This window comes from Drosophila rhopaloa, unplaced genomic scaffold (genome assembly GCF_018152115.1).
Source record: "Drosophila rhopaloa isolate 14029-0021.01 unplaced genomic scaffold, ASM1815211v1 contig_203, whole genome shotgun sequence".
Taxonomy (NCBI): domain Eukaryota; kingdom Metazoa; phylum Arthropoda; class Insecta; order Diptera; family Drosophilidae; genus Drosophila; species Drosophila rhopaloa.
Window position 1 is genome coordinate 3,294,633 of NW_025335088.1, and position 13,947 is coordinate 3,308,579.

Sequence of the window (13,947 nt, forward strand, 5' to 3'; positions counted from 1 at the left end):
GGGGGGGCTGGGGACCCGAGTGTTGGGGTTGAGGTGTGGAGCTGTCCCTCACTCTCAGACTCTGAGTCGCTCGAGTATTGCTTATTTTTTCTATATTCGAGAAACGGATTACTCATGGGCACCCGGATTTAACTGCACCGAAATTCGTGCGCATAAGCAAAAGCTATACACAACAAAGACGAAGGCAAAAAGCTTGGGGGTCGTATTTCCTTGCGATAAGCGGAGCAACAAAACCAACAACGGTGTCTGCAGGGTGGCGACGTATGCACCGCTGCATAAAATGTATGTTGAGTACACAGCGAGAAATAACTTGAGCTGCTTGGCGAAATAACGATGCGCCGTGACACAGGGCGGAAATTATGAGTGATAAAAGAATTTTTATGCGCCTCACAAGTCATATATCATTATATATGGTAATTCAAATTTTTCGCAGGGAAAATAATGTGCGATAATATTATAATATTTATTTATTAGATAGTGGGGGGGGACCTGCACTGTCGTTAAGTAGAATAAAGGCACAACACTATGAATGTAGTGGCCAGTGGTTGGCGGGTTGCGGGTAGACTTGCTTCTCCGCTGGTTCAAATACAGATGCAAGTAATATAACGCTGCGTCGCAAATGTATGTGCCGCCGCAACAAAAAAAAAAATTTTTTAGCGGAGTGGGGGTTAAACAGCAGTCATAGAGATGCGAAGCTAACACACGAAAAATATTCTCACAAAACGTATTCGTTGTTAATATTCATATGTAATATTTATTTATTTTGTACCACTTTTATTTGAAACCAAATTCCTAAAATTCAAATTCTCAAGGAATACTCAAACTTAACACTTGATTCAGTTTTTGCTGGTAGCAATTTTTTTCAATTTAAGTTTTTTAATTTACAGACCCAACAAAAAGTTTGACCATCAGTGTCCACTTACATGTTTTTTACTGTCATTTAATTATTTCCAGTTCGGGTCAAGAGGGCCTGTCGAGTGGGTATCTTAAAGTTGAGCGCCAATTAGAAAGTATAGGGGGTGCAGGAGATGAATTATCAGAATTCCCTCGCTGTTGTCTCCAATGGATGTTAGCTGGTTACTCCGTGTGCGGCCGGTTGGCCTGGTACCTCCAATGCTGAGATAGGAAGGTTAGGTTGGAAGGTTGACTTCCCTTCAATACTGCTGGCCTAGGGACTCAGTCAGTGTAATAATTAATAAGTGATTTAACGACTAAGTGTCGGAGATTCATATGAGCTTGTGCTCTTGCTTTATTGAATGACAATTATGAACTGAACTTAAGAATGAAACTTAGAGCTAACAAAAGACTCACAGCGGCCACGCAAATATGCAGTGTTTGCCGTCTGTGCACGAGCGTCCGGCCCAAATGCAACATCAGCAATTTCGGCCGGAGTTGGATAAGGGACAGAAATCAATGCTTATGTCATTGACTTCTGTCAGCTTATGTTAACTTGTTAACTTATATGTGCAGGTAAAATTTGTCACGAAAAATATCAATACATGTGACTGAAATAAAACATAAAGTTTCAGGATTTGTGGTTGGATTTAAATCCACCAATTATTGAAACTGCACCTTCTGAAGAAGCACCACAAAATAATTTAGCTGCTAAGCTGGCCAAGCGACGTTCAACCTGGTCAACTAAAAGTCACAGCAGCGCAGCGAAAGAAAATAATTTGGAGGAGAATTAAAACTATATACTGGACTATATACTACCACAGATATTTTATTTTTAATTAATAATTTTTATATTTATATAACCTAACCTAACCATTAAAGTTACAGCCACTCAGCTACAGGCCTGCATGCACACGTGGATTTAAAAAGGTAACAAGTAAAAACAAAACAAAAAAATAAATAAAATTTAATAAGATTATTATGCATATATATATATAAGAAATTTAAAAAACAAAAAAAAAAAATTAATGGTAGTCAAGTAAAAAATGAGAAGTCAATTTCTATAGTTTTATAGTTTTGTTCAATGGAAAATTATATATAATCAAATTAATTATTTAAACACTATTTAACCTTTCAATAAATTAAGAATACATATATTAGGATAAGACTGCTCTCAAGAAATTAAAAATGAAGTATTTGTTAATAATTAGAAAAGAGATAAGATATTGAAATGATTATTTTTATGTACATATTTATTGCTATTAAGAACAAGAATTATATTTGAATGTTAACATGGAGAAACTGAACTAATTTAATATAATGGGGTACTAAAAGAAAAACAAACACACATCAAATCACTTAAGGATTAACACACCAAATTCAAAGCATTGCAAAGTGTTAACAAGGTTGGGCGGGTAATATAGAGCACTTACACCAAGCTCATAAAAAAAAAAAATAAAACAATACGCATAAACATAACTAAAATTGTAACATCTGGCTAGGTTAGCACATTCTCTTGTAATTTCGTTAGCTATTTTTGATAAAAGATCCCTCCCCAATCCGACGAAGTCCTAGCCGAAAACGTCCCAGTGCTAACCGCTCTTAAATCAAATATAGTTAAAAGGCAACTCCTGTTGCCACGAGAATCATTACAAAAGTGGCGCCCAACGTGGGGCAAAGAACAAACAAAGGCATTAAAATTAATAAAGAAAATTTTGGAATTTAACACCAACATCCGTTAAGCCTTATTCGTTCTAAGCTATGTCTAAGCAATTAAAATCATTGTTGGAGAAACCTCTGGAATACAGCTGATGTAGTGGTACAATACTGTACATAGCCGTCCGAAGTATGCGAAAACAATTGTTTTATGAGCTAAAATAAGAATTTTGTGATAGGGATGTAACATTGCCTGTGGATTTCTTTAAGGTTATTATGCTAGTTATTAACTTTACTGCCCAGAACAATTTTCCTTTTGCATTGACGTACCGTCCTTATTAAAGACAAAATATTTAAATAATTGTGGGAAAAGTTAAAGTTTTGCGTATTTAAAAAAAAAATGATGTGTTTTGTTTTTTTATTAGTACCCCTGAAAGAAAGAAACTTTTGAGAATTCGTCATTGTGAGTGAAATAAATTAGAGCAAAATGTCAGTGAGACACAGTTTAGATCGGCCAAGTATGCCAAACAATGAAAGTAGTTGTGAAATATGTTCTCAGCCAATGACGCAATTAGATATGAGATTAATTACTAGATGTATGCATACTTTTCACAGATTGTGTATATTGAATTGGCTTGATAGTTCTCGTATATGCCCGGTTTGTAACCATAACGTAACAAGAAATAGTCTTATGGAAGTCGTTCCAAGAGAAGGTTTAAAGCAAAATAGGGAAACCGATTCCAACGGAAGATTGTTATTATCGAGCGGACAAAAGAAGAAAAAGAAAAGAGTACCCGAGTCAGAGGTAACAGCCGCTAATAACGACCAAGTTACACCTAGAGACGAAAATATAGAAAATTCTTATAATTCTGAGGATAATAGGCATTCGAATTCAGTAGAGCAAAGAATAGTAAATCAGATAGAACGTCTAGTTAATTCACAACTTGACCAAATGAATTTAACTATTGAAGGGCTTTCACGACAAATTTCTAGAATGACAACAGATCAGATCAATCGAAGATCAATTGAAACTGCAGTTAATATTGAACCAGAGTGGGGTAGAAGTATAACTCCTGTAGGATTAAATGGAGAAGCTCCTCCTTTCGTTCCAAGTGTTTCTCAAGGCCAAAATAATCAAGAAAGAATGAGCAGAAGTAATAGCATCAGTGCAGATATTGGAAAAATAGTAAATGTTATAAGTGGTTGGAAATTACAGTATAATGGTTCTAGAAATGGTATGCCTGTTGGAAAATTTATTTATATGGTGACTGCCTTGACAAATGATTGTTTGGACGGTAAATTTGAAATTTTGTGCGATCATATCCACATACTTTTTAGTGGGAGAGCGAGTGAATGGTTCTGGAGGTATAGGCGTACGGTTGACAAAGTAGTATGGAAAAGTCTCTGCAGCTCTCTTAGTTCTTATTTTCACGATCCATTGTCAGATGACGACGTAAGAGAATTAATAAGGGATAGAAAGCAACAACCCAATGAGAGTTTTGATGAATTCCATAATGCAATTATGTTGTTGGTAGATCGGTTACAATATCCAATAAGCGAAAGTCAATTAGTTTCAGTACTTAAACGTAACCTAAGACCTTTTTCTGGAAATAAATTCTTTAGGTAAATTACGAAATCTTGTAACACGAAGAGAAGCTTTTAGTGAGGAATTTAACAATAATTATAATACAAAGATTAATCGAAAAGTAAATGAAATATGTATAGACGATCGAAGTATGAACGATTATTTAATGGAAAATGAAATTTGTGAAATAAAAGGAGATAAAGCTGATGATATGAAAATACTGTGTTGGAATTGTAGAAAATATGGACATAAATTCATAGATTGTCAATTTGAAAGAAAAATATTTTGTATGGGATGTGGCACAGAAAATGTGAAACGACCACATTGCGAGTTATGTCAGAAAAACAGAAGGTCGAATGGATATGACAACACCATCTATCGTTCCAATCCAAAAAACTGATTAATTTGGATGACTTAACTCATCCATCGCCAAAATATGTTAAAAATATAAATATAGGACAGAATGACGTTAAAGGAAAATTATATCCTATAATACCATATCATGTTCGATTAAGAAATTATATTAGAGTCCATAACAAAATCTTTAACCAGAGTAAAGAAATTGGAATTGATGTTAGGAACAGAAGCAAAACTCTTTACGATTGCGAAATTTTTTAAAAAAAAAAAATTAAAGATAAATCGCAAAGATTGACGGTTAGTTTAGATGCAATGCTTAGCAAAGACAAAGATGTTAGACCATTTGTAGAAGTGAGAATTTTTGGTAAAATATATGGCGGATTATTAGATTCCGGTGCATCTGTCTCGTGTTTAAGTGGACAAGCAGCCAAGGAATATTTAAACAAAAATAAGGATTTTAAAGTTAGCAATTCACTAGTAGAAACTGCTGGAGGTCAAAAATATAATGTTCTTGGAACTGTTGAAACCGAAGTTACATTTCGTAATCAGTCTAAATTGGTGACGCTTTATATAATACCTGAACTGAAACAAGATCTTTATTTGGGAATTGACTTTTGGTACATCTTTGGTTTAATGAGTCAACTAAACCAGTCAATATACGTTAGCGAACTGAATTTACCAGACACTCTGAGTGGTGAACAAAAACAGCAAATGACGAAAGTAATATCATTGTTTCCAGATTTCAACAGGGATGGCTTAGGAAAAACATCTATTTTAGAGCATGCCATTGAAATTATTCCCGAAGCAAAACCTATTAAGCAAAGATATTTTTCGGTATCTCCTGCGATAGAGAAAAAAATACACGCAGAGATTGATGAGATGATCAAATTAGGAGTGATAGAAACCGCACCTCCGACTTGTTCATGGAGTAGTCCTGTAGCTGTAGTACAGAAAGGAGAAAAGTTTCGAATATGCCTTGACTCTCGCAAAGTGAACGCAGTAACTATTAAAGATGCGTATCCACAACCAAAAATTAATGGAATTCTTTCAAGATTACCCAAAGCTAAATTTATAACTTCTTTAGATCTTAAACATGCATTTTGGCAAATAGGTTTGAAGGAATCTTGTAGAGATTTAACTGCATTTACTGTGCCAAACCGACCTTTGTACAGATTCAAGGTAATGCCTTTTGGTTTAACCAATGCAGCTCAAACAATGTGTCGTTTAATGGACGTTATTATTCCCTCTGATCTTAAAAGCCGTGTATTTGTTTATCTTGATGACTTATTGTTGGTCAGTGAAACATTTACTCAGCACATAAGTCTGCTTAAAGTAATGGCTGACGTGTTGCGAAATGCAGGTTTGACATTAAATTTAGAAAAATGTAAATGGTGTGTTCCTGAAGTTCGTTATCTTGGATTTGTGATAGGCAACGGCTGTATTAAGGTAGATCCAAAAAGAGTATCAGCAATAAAAGATTTACTTCCTCCAAAAACTGTTAGAGAATTGCGTAAATTTTTAGGTTGTGCCGGTTGGTATCGTAGGTTCCTGGAAAATTATGCAACAATAACAGCACCTCTCACAGATCTAACCAAAAAGAGCAAAGACTATAAATGGACGGATGAGGCTAACCAGGCATTTGAAGAGGTAAAAAGTAGATTAACTTCAGCACCATTATTAGTGACACCGAATTTTGAGAAGCCCTTTATTATTCAATGCGATGCTTCGAAAACAGGCGTTGGTGGTGTTCTTGCTCAACTTGATGACGATAATATAGAAAGACCAATTGCATTTTTTTCACATAAATTAAACCAGTCTCAGCAGAAATGTTGTGTCACAGAATTAGAATGTTTAGGTGCTATACTGAGTATCGAGAAGTTTAGAGAATATGTGGAAGGCCTCGAATTTAAAGTTATTACGGATCATGCGAGCTTAAAATGGTTAATGCGGCAAACTGATCTCAACGGTCGCTTAGCTAGATGGGCGTTAAAATTGCAACATTATACCTTCGAAATTGAACACCGAAAAGGAAGCCTAAATATAGTTCCTGATGCGCTATCGCGATTGCCAGTCAAGGAAATTAACGAAATAGATGTTGTTTTACCAGTAATCGATTTGGATTCACCTTATTTTTGGTCTAACGACTACGTTTTGCAGAAAAATGTCATACTAGAGAATCAAAATCGTTTACCAGATCTCAAAGTTGTGGATCAGTATATATATCGTAGAAATCAGTTTTATAGAGACGACGTATGCGAGTCAAACTGCTGGAAGCTATGGGTACCATCCGATTTGACTAAATCAGTTATAGAGAACGCTCACTCACCACCTCATAATGCTCATGGAGGTATAGGAAAAACCTTAGAGAGACTTCGCAGAAATTTCTATTGGCCAAGCATGGCGATAGAAGTGAAAAACTTTATTGCGCGGTGTAATGTTTGTAAACAATCAAAAGCCCCAAATATCACACTGAAACCACCTATGGGAAACCCGGCAATAAGTGAAAGGCCATTTCAACGCCTTTATATGGATTTTATTGGACCTTATCCTAGGTCAAAGAGAGGAAATATAGGAGTGTTTATTGTGTTAGATCACCTAACTAAGTTTCATTTCCTTAAACCTTTGCGAAAATTTACAGCAGATCTCGTTGTAGACTTTTTGAGTACCAATATTTTTCATGTATTTGGTGTTCCAGAATGCATTGTGACGGATAATGGAAGTCAATTTAAATCCTCACTGTTTAAGTCATTTCTTGGAAGGCATGGGATAAAACATTTTCTAACAGCTATTTATAGTCCCCAATCAAACGCATCTGAACGCCTCAATAGATCCATAATATCAGGCATTCGATCATATCTTGGTGCAGATCAACGGTTATGGGATGAGAAAATCAGCAACATTTCAGCAGCATTACGCTCTGCTTATCATTCAGTAATCGGATGCTCACCAACTTTCCACTTTTTGGAAACAATATGGTTTCGCATGCGAAAGATTATGACCTGTTGAGAAAATTAGAAAGTCTTAAAATAGGTGAAAGAATTTTAGATTCAGACAAGCTACAAGTTATACGGGAAACCATAATGGCAAATATCAGCAAGGCATATATATCTAATAAAAGGGTATATGATCTTCGTAGCAGGTTTGTGACATATGAACTAGGAGAACAAGTTTATAGGCGAAATTGTGCTCTGAGTAATAAATTAAAAAAATTCAATGCAAAGCTTGCTCTAAAGTTTTTAAAAGCAAAAATTGTTCGCAAACACGGTAACCATTCTTACGAATTAGAAGAGAATGGTAAAGTAATTGGAAAATTTCACGCAAAAGATCTTCAAAAGTGTATGACTTAATGAATCTGACCGATTTTTCAGCTTCTTTTATCACTGTAAAAGCTAATAAAATAATCTGTGTTGTGATGGTCAGCTTTGTATGTGTACGGCTTAAGTCATATACATGCGTAGTTTTGAGAGTCACTTTGTTTGTCTTATCTTATCTCTAAAACAAAAGCTCAAAAGATAAAGCCACGCTTGTGTAAAAGAACTTTGGTTAGCTGATTTATCTTAGTCAGCAATACTATCTTTTTTTTTGTAAGTAAGCTTATCCTACGCCCACGCGGTTCATGGAAAATTTTAAGCATGTGCATTTAGTTGGTCAGAGTCTCTCAAATAAATCAGATCGTTCTTGGAGTAAATAAAATCGTACACTTAAAACACGTGATAATTTTTGCACATGCCAAATAAATATAAAAGGCAATTTTATTCAAAGTGCGTTACAAAAATATTAAGTGCATAATAGAAAACCGATCAAGAGACGTAGGAAGAACCTAACTTGGCAAAACATATATATGTGCAGGTAAAATTTGTCACGAAAAATATCAATACATGTGACTGAAATAAAACATAAAGTTTCAGGATTTGTGGTTGGATTTAAATCCACCAATTATTGAAACTGCACCTTCTGAAGAAGCACCACAAAATAATTTAGCTGCTAAGCTGGCCAAGCGACGTTCAACCTGGTCAACTAAAAGTCACAGCAGCGCAGCGAAAGAAAATAATTTGGAGGAGAATTAAAACTATATACTGGACTATATACTACCACAGATATTTTATTTTTAATTAATAATTTTTATATTTATATAACCTAACCTAACCATTAAAGTTACAGCCACTCAGCTACAGGCCTGCATGCACACGTGGATTTAAAAAGGTAACAAGTAAAAACAAAACAAAAAAAAAATAAAATTTAATAAGATTATTATGCATATATATATATAAGAAATTTAAAAAACAAAAAAAAAAAATTAATGGTAGTCAAGTAAAAAATGAGAAGTCAATTTCTATAGTTTTATAGTTTTGTTCAATGGAAAATTATATATAATCAAATTAATTATTTAAACACTATTTAACCTTTCAATAAATTAAGAATACATATATTAGGATAAGACTGCTCTCAAGAAATTAAAAATGAAGTATTTGTTAATAATTAGAAAAGAGATAAGATATTGAAATGATTATTTTTATGTACATATTTATTGCTATTAAGAACAAGAATTATATTTGAATGTTAACATGGAGAAACTGAACTAATTTAATATAATGGGGTACTAAAAGAAAAACAAACACACATCAAATCACTTAAGGGTTAACACACCAAATTCAAAGCATTGCAAAGTGTTAACAAGGTTGGGCGGGTAATATAGAGCACTTACACCAAGCTCATAAAAAAAAAAAATAAAACAATACGCATAAACATAACTAAAATTGTAACATCTGGCTAGGTTAGCACATTCTCTTGTAATTTCGTTAGCTATTTTTGATAAAAGATCCCTCCCCAATCCGACGAAGTCCTAGCCGAAAACGTCCCAGTGCTAACCGCTCTTAAATCAAATATAGTTAAAAGGCAACTCCTGTTGCCACGAGAATCATTACAACTTTGGTATGATAACATCGATTTTGATCTCAAAATTGTCCGCATACAAGCAACCAAGAATATTCAAAAAGCTACTGATAAGAATTTTGAGTAAGTATATATATTTAAACTCACTTTTTAGAAATTTAAAATAATAAAGTATTACATTTTTGAATTTATAGGACCTTAAAAAACAACAACCAAGTTAATGTATTACTGATGAAATCTCTAGAGGGACCACAGGACATTGAATTGGAACTTAATATGACAGTGTATACAAACGGAATGCCACGTGGAAAAAGTGTCGCGAAATTATTCCTTTTTGTATCTCAACATACATTTTAGCAATAAACTCAACCATTAAATTATCGTAAATTTTGTTATATCTTAACTTTTTTATTAAATTTCAGTAAAACGTGTTTTAAAGTCTGTTAAATGTAAAAATAAATATGTATAATTCAATATATGCGATTTGGTGATAAACAAAAATACAAATAACCTAATATGGTTTGCCGTGACTTTGAGAAAGACCCCAGTCTTTGGCAAGGGCCTTAGGTCCTTTATTAGAGTCAATTTTCTTGGAAATCTTCCGGCAGCTTACTAAGCTTTTGAAGGATTGAAGAAAAGCTTGAGAATTTAAATCCAATACGGTTTCCAAGACAACATTCTTTCTTTTTAGAGCGGAGATAAGAAGATTTGATTTTATAAAGTGATGTTTTACAAGTTGTAAGCTAAGCATAAAAAAAATTCTACTCTGCCGTGCGCCGAGGTCAAGGAGTAGAACGATAAAACATAGATCTTTGACCAATAGACCCTTTAGATTATCGGTACATGGAAGCCTATTCAAAAAACACAGAAAATCATCCTACAAGAATTTAGTACAGCTATAAACTTTAAATATTATTTGGTAATTTAATCATTCGATTTCAGAGTGCTTTAGCATTCATAAGAATTTTAAGTCCACACTACTATTTATTTATGTATTGATGTGATGAAAAATGTCTGCACTCCATTGTTCTTTTAAAAAGTTTATTTTGTTTCATAGTGTTAAATAGTACATTTATAAAAAATAATGCCTGAGCTAGCAGTTCATACCGAAATTCTGATTTTGAGGGAATTTTTTTTCTTATATTTTGCAATTTTTGGGTGATATTCTATTTCATCATATAATTGATTCGATATTACATATTAGGGAAATTGTAAGGAAAACTATAGGAGAAATTGCAATATAATGAAAATATATAACCTATAAAGCTTTCGCCCTTCACAGTGAATGGTCGTGTTATTGTTTTGCGCTCCGAATTGTTAATTTTCTTGTTGAAACCACCTGGGTTACTTAAATCCTTTTTAAAGTTTCTACAACTTTAAAGGGACCCCCCGTTTCTAAAAATCGTTTTTTTTTTATTTAATTCGAATCTATAACTACTCAAGAATGTTCCGTTAAAATTTCAAGTGAATATTTCAAAAACTTTTTGAAGACATAGCAGATTTATGGTGGAAGCGTCAGGCGACGGCGAGAGCTTCTTAAAACTTTAAACGCGTTTTTCCCGAAACAGTATTTTTACGACTGGCGCATGAGGTTCTTCAAAAACAAGAGAGAACGCTATAGTCGGGTGCCCCGACTATCAGATACCCGTTACTCAGGTAAAGGGAGTGCGAGGGAGATGGAGATAGAAACTTTGATCACGCATAACTTTTTAACGAATGGTCCGATTTGAAAAATTTTTTCTACATTTCGATAGGTATTGATAAACACAATAAAACTGCATTTTTACTTTTCCGAAATATTTAAATTTTTAAAATCGTATATAAGCGATTGTGGGCGTTAAAGGGGGCGTGGCACCTTTTTGAAACAAACTTGCGCTGCGTAGGAACTCACAGGTGGCTTAAAACAAAACAAATAGAAATTCGGAGTGCAGAAAAAATGTAGTAATAGACTTGAGAGTCCCAAAGAATTAACAAGGAACCAACACAATTAGAGCAGGAGATGGGGAGAATTCATAAGAAAAGAAAGGATTTGAAAACTAACCCAATCTAACCCAGATTATTATAATAAAAAACCGATACACATAAAATTTAAAATTCTCTAGAAAATCAAGGAATGTCTGTCCGATCATATAAAAACTTATACAATAAGAGAGTTTCTTCGACTTAGCAGAAATTCGTTAGTTGCTGATATCACAAATCATGACCGGGATCCATGATATTTTCAATATTTTTAAAGTAAAATGTTCGATTGTTACAATGTATCGAAAAAAAACAAAAAAAGAAATGATTTTTAAAATTTTTTTGGAATAATATAACACATGCACACTTCTTGTTTGCAAAACGACAACTGAATCTCGATTCCTTCTCAGCCTCCGCTCTCATATTCAGAGTTGCATTCAAGGACCATGTGAGTATAGAGGGGTGGTCAAAAGTATTTGCACATTTCTTATGAGTAAGTACGTGTAATTTGTGCAAATACCACCCCTGTACATACATAATTATAAGATTATTAGGAGCTAAAAGAACTTATATATTATTTGAAGAAAACCTAAGCCGTCTTCCCACAGGGATCCACCCATTCAAATTTGATTGTTTTTTTTGTATGTGATAGTTAGTAAAATTGCAACATTCACTACGAAAACGTAAATAATAATGACGGGAAACTTTAAAAAATGAATGGCGCCAAATCAATAAAGCCTGTTTATACTTGTATTCCGTGTGGCAGCATTAAGAGTTGATCCACTCTTTCCTAGGCGCATAACGTACTCACAACAGGGAGCAGAACCCCTTGGAGAACGAGAGTATGACCCCAGACTTATATTTGTGGCTTACAATTAACTAATAAAATATATTTATTGCAGGTACTAGGGAATACTTTGTGAAGGTCTTAGATGTGGACCTGTGGAAGCCCCTGCAAAGCGCGAAAAGGTGGACCATAAAGCCGAGCTTGTGCAGATAGAGCTCAAGCTGTGGGAGCAGCGAGCGCAGACCCAGATCATATCATTGAATTGAGCTTGGCTGTCTGCCATTTTTGACGTTAATAATAAAATGAAATATGAAATTTTAATAAAAAAAAACACACATATTTAGATTTAATGAACTAGATTTGTTACCACTTAAACAATATTTGGCAATAGCTTTTTGTTACCTCCGTAATATAAATTGTCAGGCCTGCCGCCAAATCGAATTGGCCACTTATGCGAATATGGCAGCACCAAGAGTATGATGTGGTAACGCTACGTAAAAGACGCGACTTGAGAAAAAACCAGCGAAGAAGCAACACAAAGTTTTTTAAAGCTCTCTATTAGAATTTGAAATTTGATTTCAATAAAGACCGCTACATAAATTTGTCTACCTAAAACTACTTTCGTCCATTATTAACATCGGTGCCTCAACATTTCTTTAAAAAACTTTAACTACGCACTTCATATTCGGTATTAATTAATTAATTAATTAATTAATTCGGTATTAATATAATTAATTATTATAATATTTACCTATTTATACACAAAAGTGTAAAACCCGTGCAAGTTATCCAACCCGTGAAACCAGGCCACTTATGGCTTTTATAAACAATATTTTCAAACTCTGCATTTGCCTTTGTCTTTGCCTTTGGCTTTGAGGTCCGATCTTGGTTCCCCAACTAAGTTAAACAAATCAAAATTAAAGTAAACATCAGCTTCTGTTCGAAGCCCAATCAATTGCTAATTGAATTTCACAATGAAATGCGACAGTTTCATCTTGAGCGCAAATTAAAATTAAAGTAAACATCAGCTTCCGTTTGAATCCCAATCAATTGCGCCCTTTTGCGTTTCAAGTTCCCACCAAATTGCATCGGTCAGCATAATTGAATTTCACAATGAGATGCAACAGTTTCATCCTAAGCTTTTAATCTAAACATAAATTGAAGTTCTAAAGTTCAAAAAGAAAAGCTCCTGGCCGAGGTTCATTGGATTAGATTTAGAAATAAAGCAGCAGTCCTATTTTCATCGTGACCGCGATCGGTTGTATAAAACATTAGAAAGTAAAAAGTGTCTTGTATTAAAAGTGTTTAAGAATAAAAGGTTTATCACCAAATAAATATAATAAAAAAAATTGTATTTTTTTAATTCATCGAACAACACAAAATTTAATTGGCGCCCAACGTGGGGCCGCGTCTAAAAAAGTTCCAAAAAATTATTTAATGAAATATAAGTTAAATATAAACGGAGCTCGCGCGGCCAACAACTCTTCATTTTTAGTGGAAAAATTAAAACATCCACCAAACGGCACAACCAAGTGGCAGTGATCGTTAAAAAAAAATTAAATGGAAATTAATAAATGAAATAATCCATTTAAAGGTGAATTTAAAATAAAGGTGGACCAAAATTTTAAACAAAACAATACAAGAACACACAAATACAAATACAAATTAAAAAAAAAAAAAAAAACAATAAAAAACCGAAAACGCATTAAAAAAAAAAAAAAACTGTTTTATCAAACAAGAACTTTCAACAACAAAAAAACAACACGCTGAAACAATAAAATTAAAGAAGGAAGGAAGGCCATTCTCACGCCATTAA

General features: G+C 33.8%; 2 protein-coding genes across 5 annotated transcripts in view; one reads left to right on the top strand and one right to left on the bottom strand.

Moving 5' to 3' along the window:
- The window catches only part of LOC108041643 (fibulin-1), a 90,143-nt gene that overhangs the window by 38,114 nt on the left and 38,082 nt on the right, over positions 1-13,947 (bottom strand). The window lies entirely within an intron of this gene.
- Positions 1,460-4,658, top strand: LOC123037875. The gene is made up of 2 exons (XM_044460645.1): positions 1,460-1,470; positions 1,524-4,658. The coding sequence occupies exon 2, from the start codon at positions 3,038-3,040 to the stop codon at positions 4,175-4,177; it is 1,140 nt and encodes a 379-aa protein (XP_044316580.1). The 5' UTR covers positions 1,460-1,470; positions 1,524-3,037; the 3' UTR covers positions 4,178-4,658.